This window comes from Conger conger, chromosome 3 (assembly GCF_963514075.1).
Source record: "Conger conger chromosome 3, fConCon1.1, whole genome shotgun sequence".
Lineage (NCBI taxonomy): Eukaryota > Metazoa > Chordata > Actinopteri > Anguilliformes > Congridae > Conger > Conger conger.
This window is the reverse complement of record NC_083762.1, coordinates 19,765,855-19,784,657: the sequence shown is the minus strand read 5'-3', so window position 1 is coordinate 19,784,657 and position 18,803 is coordinate 19,765,855. Positions and strand designations below refer to the sequence as shown.

At 39.8% G+C, this 18,803-nt stretch overlaps 1 protein-coding gene across 1 annotated transcript; it reads right to left on the bottom strand.

The window, feature by feature from the left end:
* Positions 1 to 1,099: 1,099 nt before the first annotated feature.
* On the bottom strand, positions 1,100 to 11,081 carry plscr3b (phospholipid scramblase 3b). The gene is made up of 8 exons (XM_061234668.1): positions 10,892 to 11,081; positions 10,008 to 10,079; positions 6,500 to 6,843; positions 5,068 to 5,110; positions 4,660 to 4,880; positions 3,974 to 4,135; positions 3,677 to 3,838; positions 1,100 to 3,355 (listed from the first exon to the last, which is right to left on the bottom strand). The coding sequence occupies exons 2-8, from the start codon at positions 10,018 to 10,020 to the stop codon at positions 3,296 to 3,298; spliced, it is 1,005 nt and encodes a 334-aa protein (XP_061090652.1). The 5' UTR covers positions 10,021 to 10,079; positions 10,892 to 11,081; the 3' UTR covers positions 1,100 to 3,295.
* Between the last annotated feature and the right edge of the window lie 7,722 nt (positions 11,082 to 18,803).

Below are 18,803 nucleotides of genomic sequence, written 5' to 3'. Positions count from 1 at the left end.
CTACTTTACTGGCATTGACATTTTTTTGGTCCCCAAATACAGATTTGACTCCGAGAATCAACTCTCTTTTATGCATGAACTAACGATAAACTTGAAACTTAATACACCTGTCCAAGAAACATTTGAGCAGTGGATTGTCCAATTAGTTTTTGTCCCCTAAAATGTGCTGAAGTACAGAGCTAAAACACCAAAAAATGTGTGACTGTCCAAATACTTATGGACTGCTCTGTATATGGACAAAAGAACAATAAATATGCAAGCACTGGAAGTGTGTGCAATGTAAGTACATTACATATGGACATTTAACTTTTTTTCTGAAGGATTTATTCTGCGATTTCAGCATGCTCTCTTCAAAGCTGAACAGTCCAAATTCTGTGGACGCCGGCACCCAGACCACAGGTTTTAAATAAATGAAATAACTCTGTGTTTACTCAGCTTCTGTTTGTTTAAAGATTGGAAACCATTCAGTGTGACAGATATGCAAATAATATGCTTTTCATAGCACTGTCTGATTATCCTTTTAATGGTAATGGTGTTTTTTTTTGCATTACCAATTATGATGGATTAGTTGCTTTACCAAAGTGAGTCACTCCAGTAACTCAGTCACATTAATTGAACTGCCTAATTGTAAGACCATCCCATTGTCACATAATCTTGGGTGTAATTGGGAGTGTGTAGACAAGTGTGCATGCCCTCTGAGGCTTGTGCAGCCAACCTCTTCCAGCTGAGCTGCACAGCAATTCTTGGCACAGGCAGGACTGTGGGCACCGGGATGGTTAGAAGGGGTGCTTGGGAGTAATTCAGTGTGTACCCTGCCTACTGAAAGCCTTCCTCCCTTGAGCTGCTCTGCGGAGCTGCCAGGCACTGTCAATGCTGGCATTGTTTTGATTAAATCCAGAGTATTTCTGTCAGATATGCTTTCCTACCCCCTTTTATTTTCAAGGCTAATTCTGAACTCAGCTAGATGGAAAGTAAGAACAGTTGGAGGTGAGGATCAATTTTTCCAATTGGCAACAGATGTTTAGATTCCGGAGGGTTTATTCATTCCCCAGCATTGGCGGTATATAACTTGCATTATGTATTACACAGGCAGCAGTAGTTTTTAGGTACAGTTTATTTTATTTGTGTAAAAACAATATTTCAAGGAATTAATAGGAAAAAAATACAAATACAACTTGCCAAAAACATTAAATGTGCAAAATTGCCTTACTAAAGGTTGGTTTGGTTTTGTAGACAAAATCTGTACAAACAATGGGTCTTTTGGTGCAGAGCAAGTTAGCTGACATCAAATGTAAAACTCACAAGTCCACTGTATAGAACAATTAGCGATCTTTCAGCAGCATTGGTTTAAGGTGAAGTTCAAGTAGTTGTAGATTTTGGAGAGCTTTCATTTCTTCAACTCACTGCAAGATAAGGCTAAATACCAAAGGAGGCAAGTGGTTTTGCAACAATGTAGCTTTGGGTGTGTCACTGGCAAGTGAAAGCACAAGGTGTCAAATAACCCTACTCTACCTTCATTAGGGAAGAGAAGCACATATGCACATCTGCTTGAGCTGAATTTATTATATGATTTTCCAGACTATAGATGAGTCAGCGCTGCACTTCTTTCCTCTGTGTTTTATTATTCCAGTGCCAGTTCCAGGGACCTGGTCACACCCATTGACAAGGGAAGGACAAGCTGGGTCAGCCTGACACTCCCATAGTTCAAACATTAAACACACAAGCCACACTTTTTTAAGGATCTTACAATGAGGAAGCATTTAAGTACAGACATTACTAGTCTATCAAAATCCAGTTTCACCTTAAGCACAACATTGACTTTTTATACTCTGACCTGTTCAACCCATCATTCAACCCAGATCTGCATTAAATAATTTCATCATAGCACAGCCACTTGTTTGAGAATAAACACAGTAAGTATCAATATGCATCATCATACAATGTCAATTTTAAATGATTTATTTCCAAATAAACTTGCACAAATTATTCAAGGACATTAGCAGAGGAATCTATAGGGGCTTAAAATGAGTTTGTATTACAGAAACAATGCAAAAAATGTCTGTCACAGAAAACCCTTGTATCTCTGAGTGGGTTTTTAAGCAATTTTAGTCATTTTTGAGTTAATGATCCTTCTGGTAGTATGTAGAGCTGGATGAGAAAAAACCAGACTGGAGATAGAGTTTTCCCATCACACCACCAATGTACACTCAATGAGCACTTTATTAGATGTATTTTTTAGACTGATTGGTCTTCTGCTGCTGTTGCATATCCACAGAGATTTGACGCAATGTGTGTTCATTGATGCTCTTCTGCATACCACTGTTCCAATGTGTGGCTATTTACATAACTGTAACCTTTCTTTCAGCTTTGACCACTCTGGCCCTTCTCCTCTGACCTCTCTCATTAACCCTTTTTTTGGCCTGCACAACTACTGCTCACTGGATGTTTTTTGTTTTTCGCACCATTATCTGCAAACTCTGGAGACTGTTGTGTGTGAAAATCCCAGAAGATCACTTAGATCACATTTCTTCCCCATTCTGGCATTCAGTCTGAAAAACAACTGAACCTCTTGACGTCTGCATCCTTTTATGCATTTAGTTGCTGCCACATGATTGGCTGATAAAATATTTGCATTAACAAGCTGGTCTACAGGTCTATCTAATAAAGTTCTATGTATATAATCTAAAATGATTAAGGCAAGTCAGTGCATCAGAAAAAGCTGTACTGTACATCAATCATATTGACTTGGCAGTAGAAAAGACTAAACGTCTCATTTATCCATGGCTTGTTAAAAATTGGTGTATGCTGTAACATGTTACTTGTGCATATCCTATAATATCAAATATATAAATCAAACACAATGAAAACATATCATATGAAGAAATGCTGTAATGTTATTAATCATTGGTTATGTCAGGAGGAATTAGGCAAAATAGCATGCTGGGTAACTGGTAACAAAGTTAAAGCTGCCTGTACACACTTGTAGATGGACACAAACATTAATAAACCATACACAGGCAGGCATCATTTGTCTGCAGTCACAAATGGCCCAAAAAATCAACAGTGACCTGGAAATGGGGAGGCTTTCCACAGAGATTGAGACCTGGACAGTTATCTGCTCGCATCAGGAACGGGTAGCATCTCTTTCAAATCAGGAAAGGGAAGGTTTGGCAAATTAGCAAATGGCAGTAACAATATAAAATATTAAAATAGAAGAGGCTGTTGGACATGAGTGATAGTGCATCTTTCTTCACCTTCCCTCTCTCCCCCTCTCCTTCGGACCTTCTTCCACTTCTTACGAGAAGACTGTGTTGCGCTGGTTTGTGTCCCCAACTTTCTCGAAGAACATAAAATCCTGTAAGGAAGAAAAAGATCCAAAAGGACAGATTATAATTCAAAGATGGCGGAAAGGTATTTGCAGATGGAGGAATTAAGTACTGACTGATAATCAATGAAAGTCAATGTTATCCATCAATGAAAATATTCTTTCAATTGTTCTGTTCTCCATTACAGACAGACATGTCAGATGCACTTTCCTTCCAACCAATAACGTTCATCTGAAGTGAGTCAAAGTAAATATGCTCAATATTGTCAGATAGTCATATGTACACAGTACAAAGAGTACTGGGTGAGGAGACAGCATCAACCCAGTACCACGGTGCACAGAGTCACTCACAATGAGAAAGCAGGCGCCCATGAGAACGGCTTTCATCTTCACATCCATGTCTAATGGGAATTGGATTCCAAAGTTGTCTGTGTCAGTGAAGACCTCCTTCAGCAGACCGCTCCATTGCTTACTGATACGTCCAATCGACTTTCCCCCATCTTTGCCTTTCAGCTGCATGGGGGGTGGCACCAAAGGTCACAGACAGGCAATAGAGAGGGCATTTTTCACAGTGCTAATGTCATCATCACTTTTCACAAGACCGCATGCTAACCCTAACTCCATGCTGTTCCACCCCCCATGACCCACCTCAAAGTGAACATCGCCGCAGCAGTTACATGCAAAGCAAGGCCCCTCCAGCTTCATCAGGGTCTCTCGTGATGCCCCCTTGATGGAGAATCTTGGGACACAGGGGTGCCAGTCCTGAACCACATAGCCCACTGTGGTGCCAGGTGGAGCTTGTACTTCCATCTAAGACAAACGCAAAGCACACAACTCAGAACTCATTAAGAATGTTGTATCCGTTCTGATTCATCAGGCAATGAAATATCAAACAAAAGATTATTTGAAGATAATCTGAATACTTATTCATCAAAAGATAGAATGTTCAAAACCAGTAAAAATAACAAGAAACCATAAGGGCATGCACAGAGGGTAAGGCATTCTACTGAGGCAGTTGTTCTTAGAAGAGTGGGTCAGAATTCCTCCACAGCGATGTGAAAGACTGATATCAAATTATAGGAAGTGCTCAGTTGGAGTTATCCATTCGGTATGTATGCAGTAATAGAGGATATCAGGAAGGAGGCAAATACTTTTTCACAGCACCATTTCATTTTGAGCCCACATATTTTTAAGTAAAAATGAATTCACTGAAGAATAAAGGAAGGCTGCTGGGACTACGGGGAGTCTGCAGGGAAATCTCATGTGAACATGCATCAGAACAAGCAGCCTTTTTTGGTGTTGCTGAGATAAATTGAGGGCCGGTGAGGAGGTACCTCTTGCAGGCAGCAGGGGCACCAGCAGGAGGCGCAGCGGAAGGGGCGCACCAGGCGGATGACCTCCCTGTCCGTGTTGTCCTTGATCTTCATATCAAAGCTGCGGAGCGAGCCACAGCAGTTGCGGGTGCAGCAGTCATTTTTCTCTTTGGCCTTGTAGATCTTCTGGCCGAGGCTGTTCTTGATCTCATACTGGTTGTTGGTCTCAAAACCAATGAAGGCTAAGAAAGGCATGAGTTGGGTTGAAGAGGAGCAGGAGCAGGAGCAGGTAGAGTAGAAGAATAGGAAGAAAGGATAAATAAGGATTCATTTTGTTTAATTTGTATATTAGGCGGTGATAACACTTGATCATTGATTTCCCTTTTTCCATGGTTAAGTTAAAGCAAGAAGAGATGAATATCTGCTTACCTTCAAGCAACTCTACTTTCTGGTGTATCAAGATCTGATCAATCTGCAAAAGAGCACACAATTAGATAAATTACAATACACCATGTTTATGACCAGTGGGTCGCAGTGTGGTCCTTATTGTGCCTGTGTGTGGACCTTTTACTTAATGCGTATGAACTCTAACTAGTGCATATTTCCAAAAAGATTATAAGCGACAGATTCCAGCTATCTCAGTAGTAATGTAAACAGAAATGGCTGTATAATGTTAACAAGTACAGTACATACTTCAGTATTCAGACATTTACAGGGTTTTAGTTGTGGTCTTCTCAAGTGTACAACATTGTCTCTTCCTGTTGTTTAGTTGCAAACTTGTGGTTGAGAAACGACCCATCTGACCTTTCAGACACTGTGGTGTCCCTTCCTACTGTAGCATCAGGATGTAGCATAATTCTGTTTTCATAATTCTGTTTTAGCCAGAGGTTCAAAATAAGGGTTAAAGCCTGGAGCCAATAATCAGACACATCCTGAAATGTGCTTCCCGTTTCCTAATGAAAACATGGGAAACCAGGATGCTGGAATTATATATTTAGTGTACAAAGTACAAAGTACAAAGTGTTTTATTGTTATTTATTACATTTATTTAAACTGAAGTACAACTCCTTGACTCCTTTTTTTGAAGCTAAACTGTTTTAATATTTGTTTTTCGGTCATACTACCTCCTCAACGCAGGTTTTCTGGGGGGATATCTCCCTTAAAAATAAAGTGTGTCTCTACAAGTTGAATACATATGCACTTATTGCCATAATAAGGCCAATAACAGTAAGCCAAATACAGAAATGAATAACCATAGATCACTTCAATAAGTGCTTTTCCACCAACATTCTGGGCTCACCCTTCATTGTATGCCTAAGATGAATGTTGTTGAAATACGTAGGCTCCTTGAGTCCCTTTGCTTTTTGACAAAAACTGACATAGCAGGAACTTAGTAGACCCTAGACTTTTCTGCAACATTAATGCATTAATCTGGGTGGTCAACGCCATGTTCAGTCCATATTCATGATTACTGCTCATCTATACAGGGCCTGCTCTGATCAGAACTTATCTCGTGAATGATCAATATCTGCATGCTACTGTTGGAGGAGGTACTTGCATTAGACATTGAGTGAATCAGCTTCTTATCATCTCTAAACTGCCACCTAGAATGCTGCTTTATTTCCAAAGGTGAACATTAATGGCCTTTGGAGTACAGAGCTCTGGAAAATATGTATAACTAGACAAAGCTAGCTTTTCATTGAGCTCGAAATATTTTCGTAGCGGAGCAATTTCAGCTTCAACATTCTGCTATTTGGCCTAGGTGTGCCTGCGCTGCGTGGGTAGATGCTTTGTTCTTTTACTAGATTCTGGGACAGGAATGTAGGGTGTGTAGCTGCGCAGAACATGTGCACAAACTCACCTGTGTAAGGTACTCCAGCCCAGGTGGAACCCCTACAGGGACAGAGGCAGGTGGAGCTGGAGAGATGGCTGCAGGGGCACCCACATTGCTCCCCCCATATTCGTGCACAGGAACTTGCTGGTGGGCAGGGCTAACTGGGTTGGGTTGGTACATCACAGGCTGGCCAGGAGAAGGCTGGTACATCACAGGCTGGCCTGGGGAAGGCTGATATCCCATATTGAAGCCAACTGGAGGTGGAGGCTGACTGGGGTCACCATAACCCCCTTGTGGCATGGGGTATGGGGGCATGGAGTAACCCCCTGGCTGAGGCACGGGGTATGGTGACTGGTTAGGAAAGGGGTAATCTGCAAATCAAAAATATTTTCAAGAAAATCAATGTGGAAGCCAGTAGCGATTTAAGTCTTGACTACACCTAACTTTGTACATGCATAACCCTATCAGGTTGGTTTAAGCAATTGCCTCAGTGAAGAAAATATGCATTTTCACCTTGTGAATGGAGCTGGACTCTACTTGTATTGCAGAAATATGCAAACACTGGATTAATAAGACTCATTTGTCACATCCCATTTGCATCTGTCTTCTGTTCACAATCATCCCAACAGTCCTAACCTTAGCCTAAACCTTTTCTGTGTTAATTTAACCCTTATTCATGACTTAATTTAACCCTTTATTTCTAAAATGCCATCTTCCCTATATGCCCCACTATACTTAGTTTACTTTTCATGTGTTTATCCTCTATTTCAGGGGTGGCCAACCCTGGTCCTGGAGAGCCACAGGGTGTGCTGCCTTTCATTGTTACTCAGCAGTTAATTGATTCATTAAAGCAATTGATTACACAGTTAAGTTGACTCACCTGGTTCCTGGCTCTGAATCGGTTGCTGATTTTATGGTGAAAACAAAAGCCAGCACACCCTGCGGCTCTCCAGGACCAAGGGTTAGCCACCCCTGCTCCATTTAATCATAAAATGTCCAAATGGGACTTCTTTCTCTCTAGACAAGACATTTGTAAAGGCATTTAATCAGCAGTGGTTGGTGAGCTGAACATTGGTGGGGCACAAAACTTTCCTTTAAACTGATCATTTTCCAATTGTCCTTTATAAACAAGTGAACCAATGATCTGACCATTGACATGTACAGTTGTGTTCAAATTAATAGCAGTGCGTTAAGAAAGTGAAGAAAGTGCAAATATTTTTTTAATAGCTTTTAGTTCAAAATTTTTGCACCACCATGCTTCACTGTCTTCAAAGTGTACTGTGGCTTGAATTCAGTACCCAGGGGTCGTCTGACACACTGTCGATGACCACTAGACCCGAAAAGAACAATTTTACTCTCATCAGTCCACATGTTACGCCATTTCTCTTTGGGCCACTCAATGTGTTTCTTGGCAAATTTTAACCGATTGTGCACATGCCCTTTTTTCAACAATGGTACTTTACGAGGGCTTCTTGCTGATAGCTTAGCTTCGAGCAAACGTCTTCTGACTGTAACAGCACTTACAGGAAATATATAAGAAATATATTTTATAAAAATGTGTGAAACATTTGTTTCCCTTCTTCCATAATAAAGCACATTAATGACACCCTTTTTTTCAAAGAATGAATGAATTCTCTAAATTAAACTCCACACTGCTATTATTTTGAAGATGCCCCTTTCAATGAATGAGTCAATAAAGAGTCAACTCAGAACAAGCAGCATGCATGTCATGACAGTTGGGTCTGTTGTTTTCCTATTACACTACTACAGCTACAAGTAAAGTATTTGCCATGCAGAAATATTACTACTACTAATAACAGTGGTTCATCAGGTTACTTGAACACAACTGGAACACACAGCTCCATCACATTGTGATAGGAAGGTTAAATTATACATGTTGATAATCAAGGAAACTAACTGAAAATGGGTGAGACCAATCCACCTTGCTAGTTTCCACACCACCAATTTTCAGCTCACCACCTGCCACTAAAATCACACATTGCTTCACCATAGCATTCTTAAAGACATAGTGCACTGAGGTTTTTAGTCTATTTTCATATAGCTTTGCATGTTGGCAAGCGTTTATCAGTTAGAGAAATCACATCCCTATCGGCAACCAAATTTCTATCTGCATATAGCCATCAGGTTTTATTTTATTGCAGCAGACTTGCTTTCTAAACTCTCCAAGCCTGTCACTGAAATGGATATGAAGCATAAAAGGCCACCTATGATGTAATACTGTGTTTTGAGCAAGATGGTTCTTGGTTAATCACAAAGGAGAATATTATATTCAGTAACTATTCCCTATTCTGGTTAATAAAGTATAGAAATCTATCTATAGTTCCTAAATACTAAGCAAACAATGCTATACAAGTGACTTAAATATAGACAAATGCCTAAGAATATTGTGGGGAAAACAGTAGGTAGAGTAGATTTTGTCCCCTGCACTTTGAATATTATTTCCAGACGCAACTCCCCAAATTCCAAAATCCTGTTTGTTTGCTTGGTTTGGACATCCAACTTCCTGGTTAAGTGGAATCCTGGGAACCAAATTAACTGGTGAATAAAGGCAGCTAACATACATCCTAATGAATTTTGGAAGTCATTTGACTGGCCCATAATGACAATGTGCCTGATATCACGTCAGACTGTGTTTTAGCAGTCTTCCACATTACAAGTAGAGTTACATTCCCTACATTCTTGTCCAGAATCTGAAAAAAGAAGAACAAAGCAGGCTTTTTCATTGCATATACGCACACAGTACAGGGAAACCTAGGCTGAATGGCAAACCTGCAATTTCTCCACTTTCTCAGCTCAAAGAAAAGCCATGTTTATGTCCTACACAGAATTTCAACGCTCTATACTACACAATAGGTTGGCGAGATTTCTCTTCACTTTTTAAATGAACTTTTACTGGAGGCTAGTTTGGTTCCACTTTTGAAGCAGAGTTATCTACTTAACCAAGCCTTATGTTGTACTTTTTTGTCTTTTTTTCCCCAATACAATCTGTGGTGTAACTTGAGGAATCTATTTAATTGAAGTCAGACATTTCTTCTCTTTGCTACACTGGACCATTGCCATTGTGTTTATTTCCATTTCCATTGAGCACTTCTGTTCATTGAATAGGTTGGGAAGACACACCAGGCAATCAGTGAATAGAAGGCAATCCTTTGAGATCTCCATTTGAACGTCCCTCCAATATAATCACTATTAGTTAAATCAACTGATACACATCAACAAAGGTAACCTCTCACTTCCCTTTGTGTTAAAATTTTTTGACCATGTAACCATGTCAGCATCTCAAGAGCATTCCAGGATGACACGTGTTGGGCTAAAATTAAACTAATCCCCTTTGGGGTGCAGTAACTGTCCCAGCAGAGACACACACACGCACACTCACACACAATAAGCTGCCACAGTAGTCACACTCATAAAAAAAAATCATGAAAAACCCATGCAATAGGTTACGTTATATAGTGACACGTACCCTATGAATGCATGCGTTTTTTCTTGACATAAAACAAACTAGCATTACCTTGTCCTGACATGCTGTGCTGAGCTCTGCAGGCAGTAAATAAGAAAAGTCCAACTTGCAGTCACAGCGTTACTATGGAGAGAAAGGGAAAAGAAGATAATGAAAGTATGACAGGGACTGTTTAGAGACATATAGGGGAACCAGCAACAGGCCCATGAATGCATACAGTTAACTGTTCTGGTTTTCTGTTAAGTAGAGGAAGCAAAGGGGATTGTTTGAAATGTGAATTCCATTTTTAGTTATTAAATATGAAATAATAGCTTTTTCTACTCTGTATTTCTCAGACCTTCTTAGGCTAATTATATACAATTGTCTTAAAACATAGTTTGAGCTGGTCAAACCAAGTCAAGCTGCTTGTCAGAAGACTAACGTATAGCCTGCGTACAAACAATAACATCACACAATAACAACAAGCTGAGATCTGAGAGCATCACACAGCTAAGTTAGGCGTGAGTGAAGCATTCCCTCCATAATTTAATTGGCTCATGCGCTGCACAATTTCCGTCTTCCATGACGCAAGTTGAGTTGGTTTACTGCTTTAGTTTCTCTTCTGGGGTTCCCGACTATACGCTGAACATAATTTTATCGTGAATATGTGACCACACTTTCCTTGACAAATGGCAGGCAATAATTGCATGCAAATACAGAGCATCATAAACCGTAATGCAGTGTAAAGTCATGGGCAAGATTTACAAGACAACTTGTATAAAGCGCAAACTAATCCAGAGAATCCCAGTTCTCTCCCCGCCCTAGTTTAGGAGGAAACGATCTAAAATGCAATAGTTTCTCGTATTCTTACCGTTTGTCAAATTCGAACAGTCTTTCTTGGAAACAGGAAAACAACTCTATCACTCCTATGCTATAAAAGTATTGAAATACTGTACCTTTTTACGTAACCTTCCAACAAATTGTTCGGGCGTCACTTTGACAGTAGGCTATGCAGTCGATTGTGTTCGTCTTTGTGTATAAGATATCTGGCTTTCACACGCACACACCACTCCCAATCGGGCTTCTTTTGGGGTTTTCCAGCTTTCTCCTCCCCCTCTGTGATCTGAACTGTGTCATGGGCTACCAATCTTTCTTTACACAGGGTCTCAGTTTTAAGCGTTTGTTTTCTGGCAAGCAGAGTAGCCTAATGGAGTAAACGCTTCTTATTCTGTTTGTTTTCACTGGATAAGGGAATAGAATTAATAGGATGCAGTGTCAATGGAAAATCTGAATCTGAAATATATGAGCCTACGTAAATATCGTATATTCATTTCTATTTAGTTAACGGTACGTCTGTTGCAGTTAATTGAAACATTAGGTTTAATAGTGTGTTGCTCACCAGCATTTTCTAAAATTGCAACGGATCTAATGTAGAGACCACCATCTTTGGGTGCTGTTAGGTTTTGCTAAATCTTTAGGACATGACATTTTATTTTTTTTAAATAAAGGGCATGACATTTTATTAAAGTCCGACAGAGGGCAGTGTTGCACATCCGCTTGCACAACCACAGGAACCCAAGTAACCTCCCTTTGACCTGAACCAGGCCTCTTATTTAGGCCACTGATTTAGGCTGTTGGTCAGGCTGGTGCTGCTCCCTGGTGGACAACACCTTCATTTACCTTCATGGCACTCCACCTTCATATGGCTTTTACTGCACCCAGAGAGGGGAAACAAACAGGCAGAAGAGATGTCATGACAGGACCTGAAATTAATAGTTCATGCCCAAAACCCTACCCATTTGTCTGAATGAAAGCAGTTTGGCAAAGAGTGGGCTAAAGTTTCTCCACAGCCATGTGAAAGACTGATATCAAACTATAGGAAGGGGTTGGTTCTAATATTGTTTTTACAGGGTGATTTGGGTATTTGACACCTAAATGAACTTTTTTAAATTAAATAAATGAAATAGTACTTTCAAAAATGCATTTTGTGTTTGCTCAGGTTCCCTTAATCTAATATTACATTTTACAATTTATCAAATAGACTGGTACTGTATATTCCCACCTGACAAAGATCTTGTGCAGTTATAATGCTGGGGCCTTAGTCCAAAACATTTTCACAACTTTGTGGTATAACATCTGCCCAGAAATATGACATATCAGTGAGTCCAAAATGTGAATTATAGTACCTCCATTTCAGCTTTTGATGGAGAGCATCTGATAAGTGTAGATGTACAAGGAATCCAGTAACACGGACTAAGTCACATCAGTCAGTTTGTGGATCTAGACTGCGACAATAACAAAGCATGTGGATTGGATAATTTTTCACGTTTCAGTGTTACAATTTAAGTTGTTCAAATTAGACCATGACATCCTCACTATGTCTTCCATATATGTATGTAATTCCTGAACAATTTTCCCAATATGGATGGATTTTCTGTCAATTTCCAGTTTGTTCTAGTTATTTGGTATGTGCCCCTCCACGTTTTTCTTCAGAAAGCAAATCCTGTTTTTTTAAGAAGGACACTGGCATTGGTAAAATATAGGTTGTCATTGTGGGGTAATTATAATCTTAATTCATTTTTCCCAATAGCGCTATGCCTATTTTAGACCGTGTCTGTAAAATACAATTACAATTCTGGATGAGAGGTGAAAGCCTGTAACAAATGATCTGTTCCTGATGTGGCATGACAAATTAAATTTGAATTTGCTATTTAATTGTTCTTTTAACTGTTGTGGCAATTTAATAATGTCAATAGGCACAGTACCAACGTTTCAAAAGTCTTGATGACTGGACTGTATGTAACGTATATCCTACATTGCAGACTTGCAAACCTTTCTCTCACTCATTGACATGCCACCAAATTGAATTGGAGGTGACCAGTGGTGCCATTTAATTCTCCCACCCCCAGGTTCCCATGCTACTGGATTCCTGCACTAGCCCATAAGCCGGCAGGTTCAATTCATCTGGACCGGATGGCTCTATACATTTCGTTTGCCATTCTGAAGTTTCCACTCATTAAGAACGGTTGCAACTGCATTTTCTTATTTGTCACATAATCTGAACAGGTATTCCAGTTTCCTCCCACACCAAAAGAGATGCATATCAACGTAGGTATACCCAGGCCATTGCCTATGACCAAGGCACTGGACTCACAACTGGAATTGGTCCCCAGGCGTTAAGCAGCTAGGATGGGTTAAATGCAGAGGGAAAATGATCCCACAGGGTTCAATGAAGTATATTATCTATCGTGATTGTGCCAGCGGTATCTTGGGGGTATTCATAATGCACATCACAGGCAGGAAGCATTTCACTTAACAGGGTGTCACATCATCATGCAATATCACATCTCCTTTGGACATTTGGGTCCCTGCAGTCTGCCTGTGCCTACTGCTTAAACTGTGGTGACCTCCAGTGTAATGACTGCATATAGCTCAGCTGGGGGACTGAGTGAAAAGAAGCGGTGGCTTGCTGCACACAAATCTGCACAGACTGCTCCCTGCTGCTCTGATGGAAGATATCGTGCTAATGGGATGGGCTTACAGTTGTGATCGTTCATTCCAAAAAACTGCGAAGAAATATGGGGTACACAAAGTTACACAAAGGAAACAGCCCATTGGGAGAGACAGAGGCCCATGAAAATTGTGTATAAATCTATTAAAACTAATTATGAATATTGTTCAGACAGTATATACAGTGGGCACAAAAAATAAACAATATCATTTTTCATATAAATGCCAAATGCCAAATGGGTGAAAAACACTTTATCAATGTTTCAATGGAAGTAAGGCAGTTGATGAGCGTAAACCCAATAATCTAAAAGATCTTGAAAGAATCTACATAGAGGAATGGTCCAAAATCCTTCCAAATTTGTTTCTTAACCATGTAAAAAATTACAGGGTAAGGCCATGCTGCTATCCTTGCTATCCTCCCAAGATGTAAAGCATTAAACCAGGGATGCCAATAATTCTGATTAATGTTAATGATTAATGATTAATGATTGATTTTGGTTAAATGTATTTGTTATCGCCTCACAGCAAGGAGGTCCTGGGTTCGAATCCCCGTCGGCCGGGGCCTCTCTGTGCGGAGTTTGCATGTTCTCCCCGTGTCTGCGTGGGTTTCCTCCGGGTACTCCGGTTTCCTCCCACAGTCCAAAGACATGCAGGTTAGGCTGATTGGAGAGTCTAAATTGCCCGTAGGTATGAGTGTGTGAGTGAATGGTGTGTGTGCCCTGCGATGGACTGGCGACCTGTCCAGGGTGTATTCCTGCCTTTCGCCCAATGTATGCTGGGATAGGCTCCAGCCCCCCTGCGACCCTGTTCAGGATAAGCGGGTTAAGATAATGGATGGATGGATGGATGTATTTGTTATTAAATGAATGTGTGATGGTTGGTTCCATTAAAACAGTATTTTTTCCTGTGTTGGCATTTTGAGTTTATCTTTTTTAAGTCTTTTTAAGTTTTTTAAGTCTTTTTTGTGCATTTCCAGTCAGGGGTGCTAATAATTCTAGAGCCCATTATATTTGACAAATGTGGTTGTAATAATTTATTAAAACCAAAACGTAGAGTGAAGTTGTATGTAATTACATCTCTATTGTTTTAGAAATACAAACATTCAAACTGTGTTGAAGTTATATCAAATTTGCAATAATCATTCCAAAGTTAAAAAAACCCTGAAAGGAAATAAAATAATCATGAGACAATGATTTAACAGGAAATCAACAGCATTGTCTCAAGTTACCACTAATATAACCACAGCAAATGATTTCTTATCACATTATAACAGTTAATTTCATGTTCACATAGTATTTATGTCAAGCAAACAGATAATAGTGGGCAGCAGAGCTATTAACCTACTTCTAAATTATTTATTTATTTTCTATTGTTCTCTATCCATCAAAATGAAAACCTAGTGGTGAATAGATATAATTGCAAGTACAATACAATGCATAATTGTTCAGAAATGGCACTGAATATTATGAACTGAAGTTCATTTCTACGTAACATTAAATATGTTTGTGCCTGTAAATATAAAAAAAAAATTTCCATCCGATGTTGCAGTAAAATTGCTGATAAGTTGTTGTAATTACCACTTCTTCAAGGTCAGTATTTTATTTATAGTGATGATACTTTACATTTGAACATAATGCATTGATACAGAAACCAGCAATGCAAAACATTGTTCACTCCTATTCTTGTTATTGATAGCACAATATAATGACATCAGGTTATCTCTAGGTTATTACTTAGTCTTTTTTTTCCATTTATTAATTTATTTAGGAAAAGTATTTTAAAGTAGTATATGCTACATTAATTTACAAGGTTAATTTTCAGGTGGATTGTTTCTCATACTACAAGTTTATCTGTGTTCCTTTTGATTGCTTAAACAAACCAGTCATACACAATACAGCAATGATGAAGAAAACAATCACATTTGTTTAGTTGATAGGCCTGGAGCTGTTAAAAGGGCAGATATGGACAAAATTAGTATTTTGATACTTTTAGTATCATAATTACAGCAAACATTATAATACACTAATAGTATATAACTTATGAGATGTTCAATATTCAATATACAGTTCGCCAGCAATTTTCAACATCTCAATCAAGACTGATATATTGCATGTTGGAATAAATTTCAACAAGGTAACAAGTGTTTCCCCAACTGACAAACACAAGGCTATAGGAACTCCTGGAGTTTGTTCTAAATTTGGCTTGAGCCCTGACCCTGGGTACTTATAGGGCTGCAGGCGGAACAGGGGCGGGGAATGAGCCCGGCGGCATACACATGGCGGCCACCAGCACACATGATGCCTCTCTGATAATCAATGTAATCAGCGCTGCCTATCTGGTCTCTGCCCCTGCTGACAGACTCCCGGGCGGGTGGGGCAGGCTTATGTGCAGCAATGATGAATGAGTAAGATGGTTTATTTTCAAGCAAGTTATCTGTCAGCAGTGGCACTATGTTTGGGCATCTCCTGAGCCAGAAATAGAGTTAATTAGGACTGGGAGGAAAAGGGAAAAAGTGAAAACGTGTCGAACTGCTGGTATGCTCCTGGTTAGCCCCCACCCCAGTCTTGGGCAATGTGTGGCTTGGGTGGCCCTGCAGTATTCAAACAAGGCGAAACAAGATGCCCACACACATAGAGCAGACTCCTTATCTGTGCCTGTCAGAGACAGATACAGTTACTAACGAATGATCAGAAATGTACTTGTCAAGGATGGACTCCTATCTTTATTGTTGGACTTTAGGGATACCCTATATTGAAAAAATTTATCATATTACAAACAGTGTTATTTATTATCAACCAACTGAGGAAAGTACCATCCAGAGTAAGGCTGTTTCAGATTTCCTGCTTCATATCCATTAGAAAACAGCAGCATAGATAGATTTTTCCAATTAGTCAACTTGGGGACTGCTTAACCTTTAGGCCAGGTGCCCATATAATTGAACAAAACAACTGTTTTCATTTTGCCAGACTGACTCACAATGCGGAATAAATGGAATACTAACCATATTTCAGATAAACTTTAATTATACTTCAAATATTCAGAAGTATAAAACTTCAGGTTGACTTCAGCATACTTCAGCAATTGTTTTCACATGGGTTGTTACATGTTTCCATAGGATAAAATTGCCACCTTCACCTACTTCAATCCAGATTCAACCCAGAAGTGTAAACAATGCACTTCTACATCCACAATGATGTTCTAATCGTGTCCTCATCTGTGTTCCTTCCTTGACTAATAGAGAGGTGGGGAATGTTGTCAAAACTCCTAAATGGTCTAAAAGCTTTGACCCCAAGTTCAGCGATGGCAGGCTGGGCATGAAGCATAATTGCTGTGTCTGAAGTCACATAGTCTCACACACCCATAGGATAAACACCCAACCATCCTACTCGCATATAAACCCACCCCAGTTACAGGTCTACAAAAGCCCTGTGCTCCTACAGTGGGCAGAGAGTAGATGACCAAACAACACAAACACACAGAAGTACCTGATTCAGCTACACCAGCAGCAAACAGAACCTGTGGTCTCTTATCCATTGACTCTTAGTGAAAATATGGTAAGTCTGCCTTCATTGTTCTGCCAGTGAGCTTTCTTTTCATATTTTTGCCTTTTTCCATTTTCCTTGGTTTTGAAGTAGAAACTTGTGAATTAGACCTGTAAAGGATTCAAATTATTCATATACAAATTGTGCCAAAAAATCAGTTTATAGACCTTGGTGTTCCTACATCCTGTTGTTTCATATGTATTTGTACTGCATTACTCTCTGCTTTTCTGTTATTTAGATGTTTTATTTGAAGGTTTTATTACTTGGTTTGGCCCTTTACCTACTCTTGGAGGAGGCGTCTGCTTTCCTGCTACCTGACAGAGTGCGACAGAAACGGGTGAGCCAACATAGAGTTCACTAAATAGTAATGCTTCCAAGGACAAGTATTAATCTCGTGCTATCTTTGTTTTAGCTTAATCAGTATAAACTGTGAATTCCTACACAAAACATACATTATAATATCTTAACAATTAATAAAATCGAAAGATTCAGATATGAAAGTAGATCTCTCTATTTAGCTGATACTTTATCCAAAGCAATTTAACAGTTGATTAGACAAGGCAGGGGTCAATCCCCCCTGGAATAATGTGGGGTTAGGGGCTTTGCTCAATGGCCCTAGAGCTGCACTGATTTTATTCTGGCAACACTGGGGCTTGAACCACCAATCTTCCAGGTCCCAGTCAAACAAATTAGGCACTAGGCTATCCCAATTGAACTCCATAAAAGACTTGTTTTATTCAGTCCTGAGTAATTTCAGAAGCTGCATAGACCCCTTGATCTATGCTTTGAGACTGATTTTGCTGCACTGCCGTTCTGCAGGACTCTGACTGGGTGGACCTCGAGGTGCCCCTGCACCTGTCGGAGCTTTCGGAGCAGGTGGATACATTTCCAGGGGACAACACAGATGCCACTCGGGAATGGGGGACCCGCCATTCCCAACCCTCCTCTTTCCCAGCTCCCCTGGAGCGTCTGTCTGTCCACCACCACAACACACCTTCCCGTCGCAAGCCCAAGGACAAGAGGTGAGAGGAAAGCGGAATTAAATGATGTTAACGGTAAAGGGGCAGGAAGGTAAAGTAAAACATCTAGCTATAAAAAGGAAACTGATATAACATGTTTCCCAGTGCTCACATTGATAATAGCCTGCAAAATTGCAACTCACATTCCCTTTCACCCTATAGGAGAAAGGTCACTGCTCCTCTCGACATGATTGGCGGCTCACTTCTATCCAACCTCAGGAGCAAAAAGGTAAGAACAGAGATGTATACTGGAGTTCAAATGGTAGTTTAAAGGGGCACATCACACAAAAATAAGGTTCTATAATTCTATATATTCTATAATTCTTCCACTTACCTGGAGTAGTATCTGTCCAGCCAAACTACAAAACGTTGCATTCTATCACCTCCCATAACGCTTCATACTAGTCCGCCAGCTTGCTGAACAGTTGGTGTACTTAAGTAGAAACTAGTTTGATAGAAGCTTGCAGAAAATAAGTGATGTGGATGCTTGTGCTTAACCATGGAATATATTTGGAGAGGTTATTTTAACTACAGCAAACACATTTCAGCAAAACTACCTGGATTGACATATACATTTAATATCAGTAGTTTGAATGTGCCTCATAGGAATATGAAAACAATTGTAAGAGAAATCGAACAAACCAGAAAAAGTTTTACAGGTAGACTCCCAAACTTATGTTGCACTATTGAAAATCTCTTCAAAGGATGTAGTGAATCATTGAGGAAAATCACAAGATTTAATGTTACTTCACACATTTTATCTGATGAACAAATCCACATCTGTTGCAGGATGAACC

Bases quoted from the DNA above. Each gene is read 5' to 3' on its own strand.
- plscr3b (XM_061234668.1), bottom strand. The intron at 4,881-5,067 runs GTAAGCAGATAT...TGCCTTTCTTAG, and splicing joins GAAAGTAGAGTTGCTTGAAG to CCTTCATTGGTTTTGAGACC. The intron at 4,136-4,659 runs GTACCTCCTCAC...CGTTTGTCTTAG, and splicing joins GCCCCTGCTGCCTGCAAGAG to ATGGAAGTACAAGCTCCACC.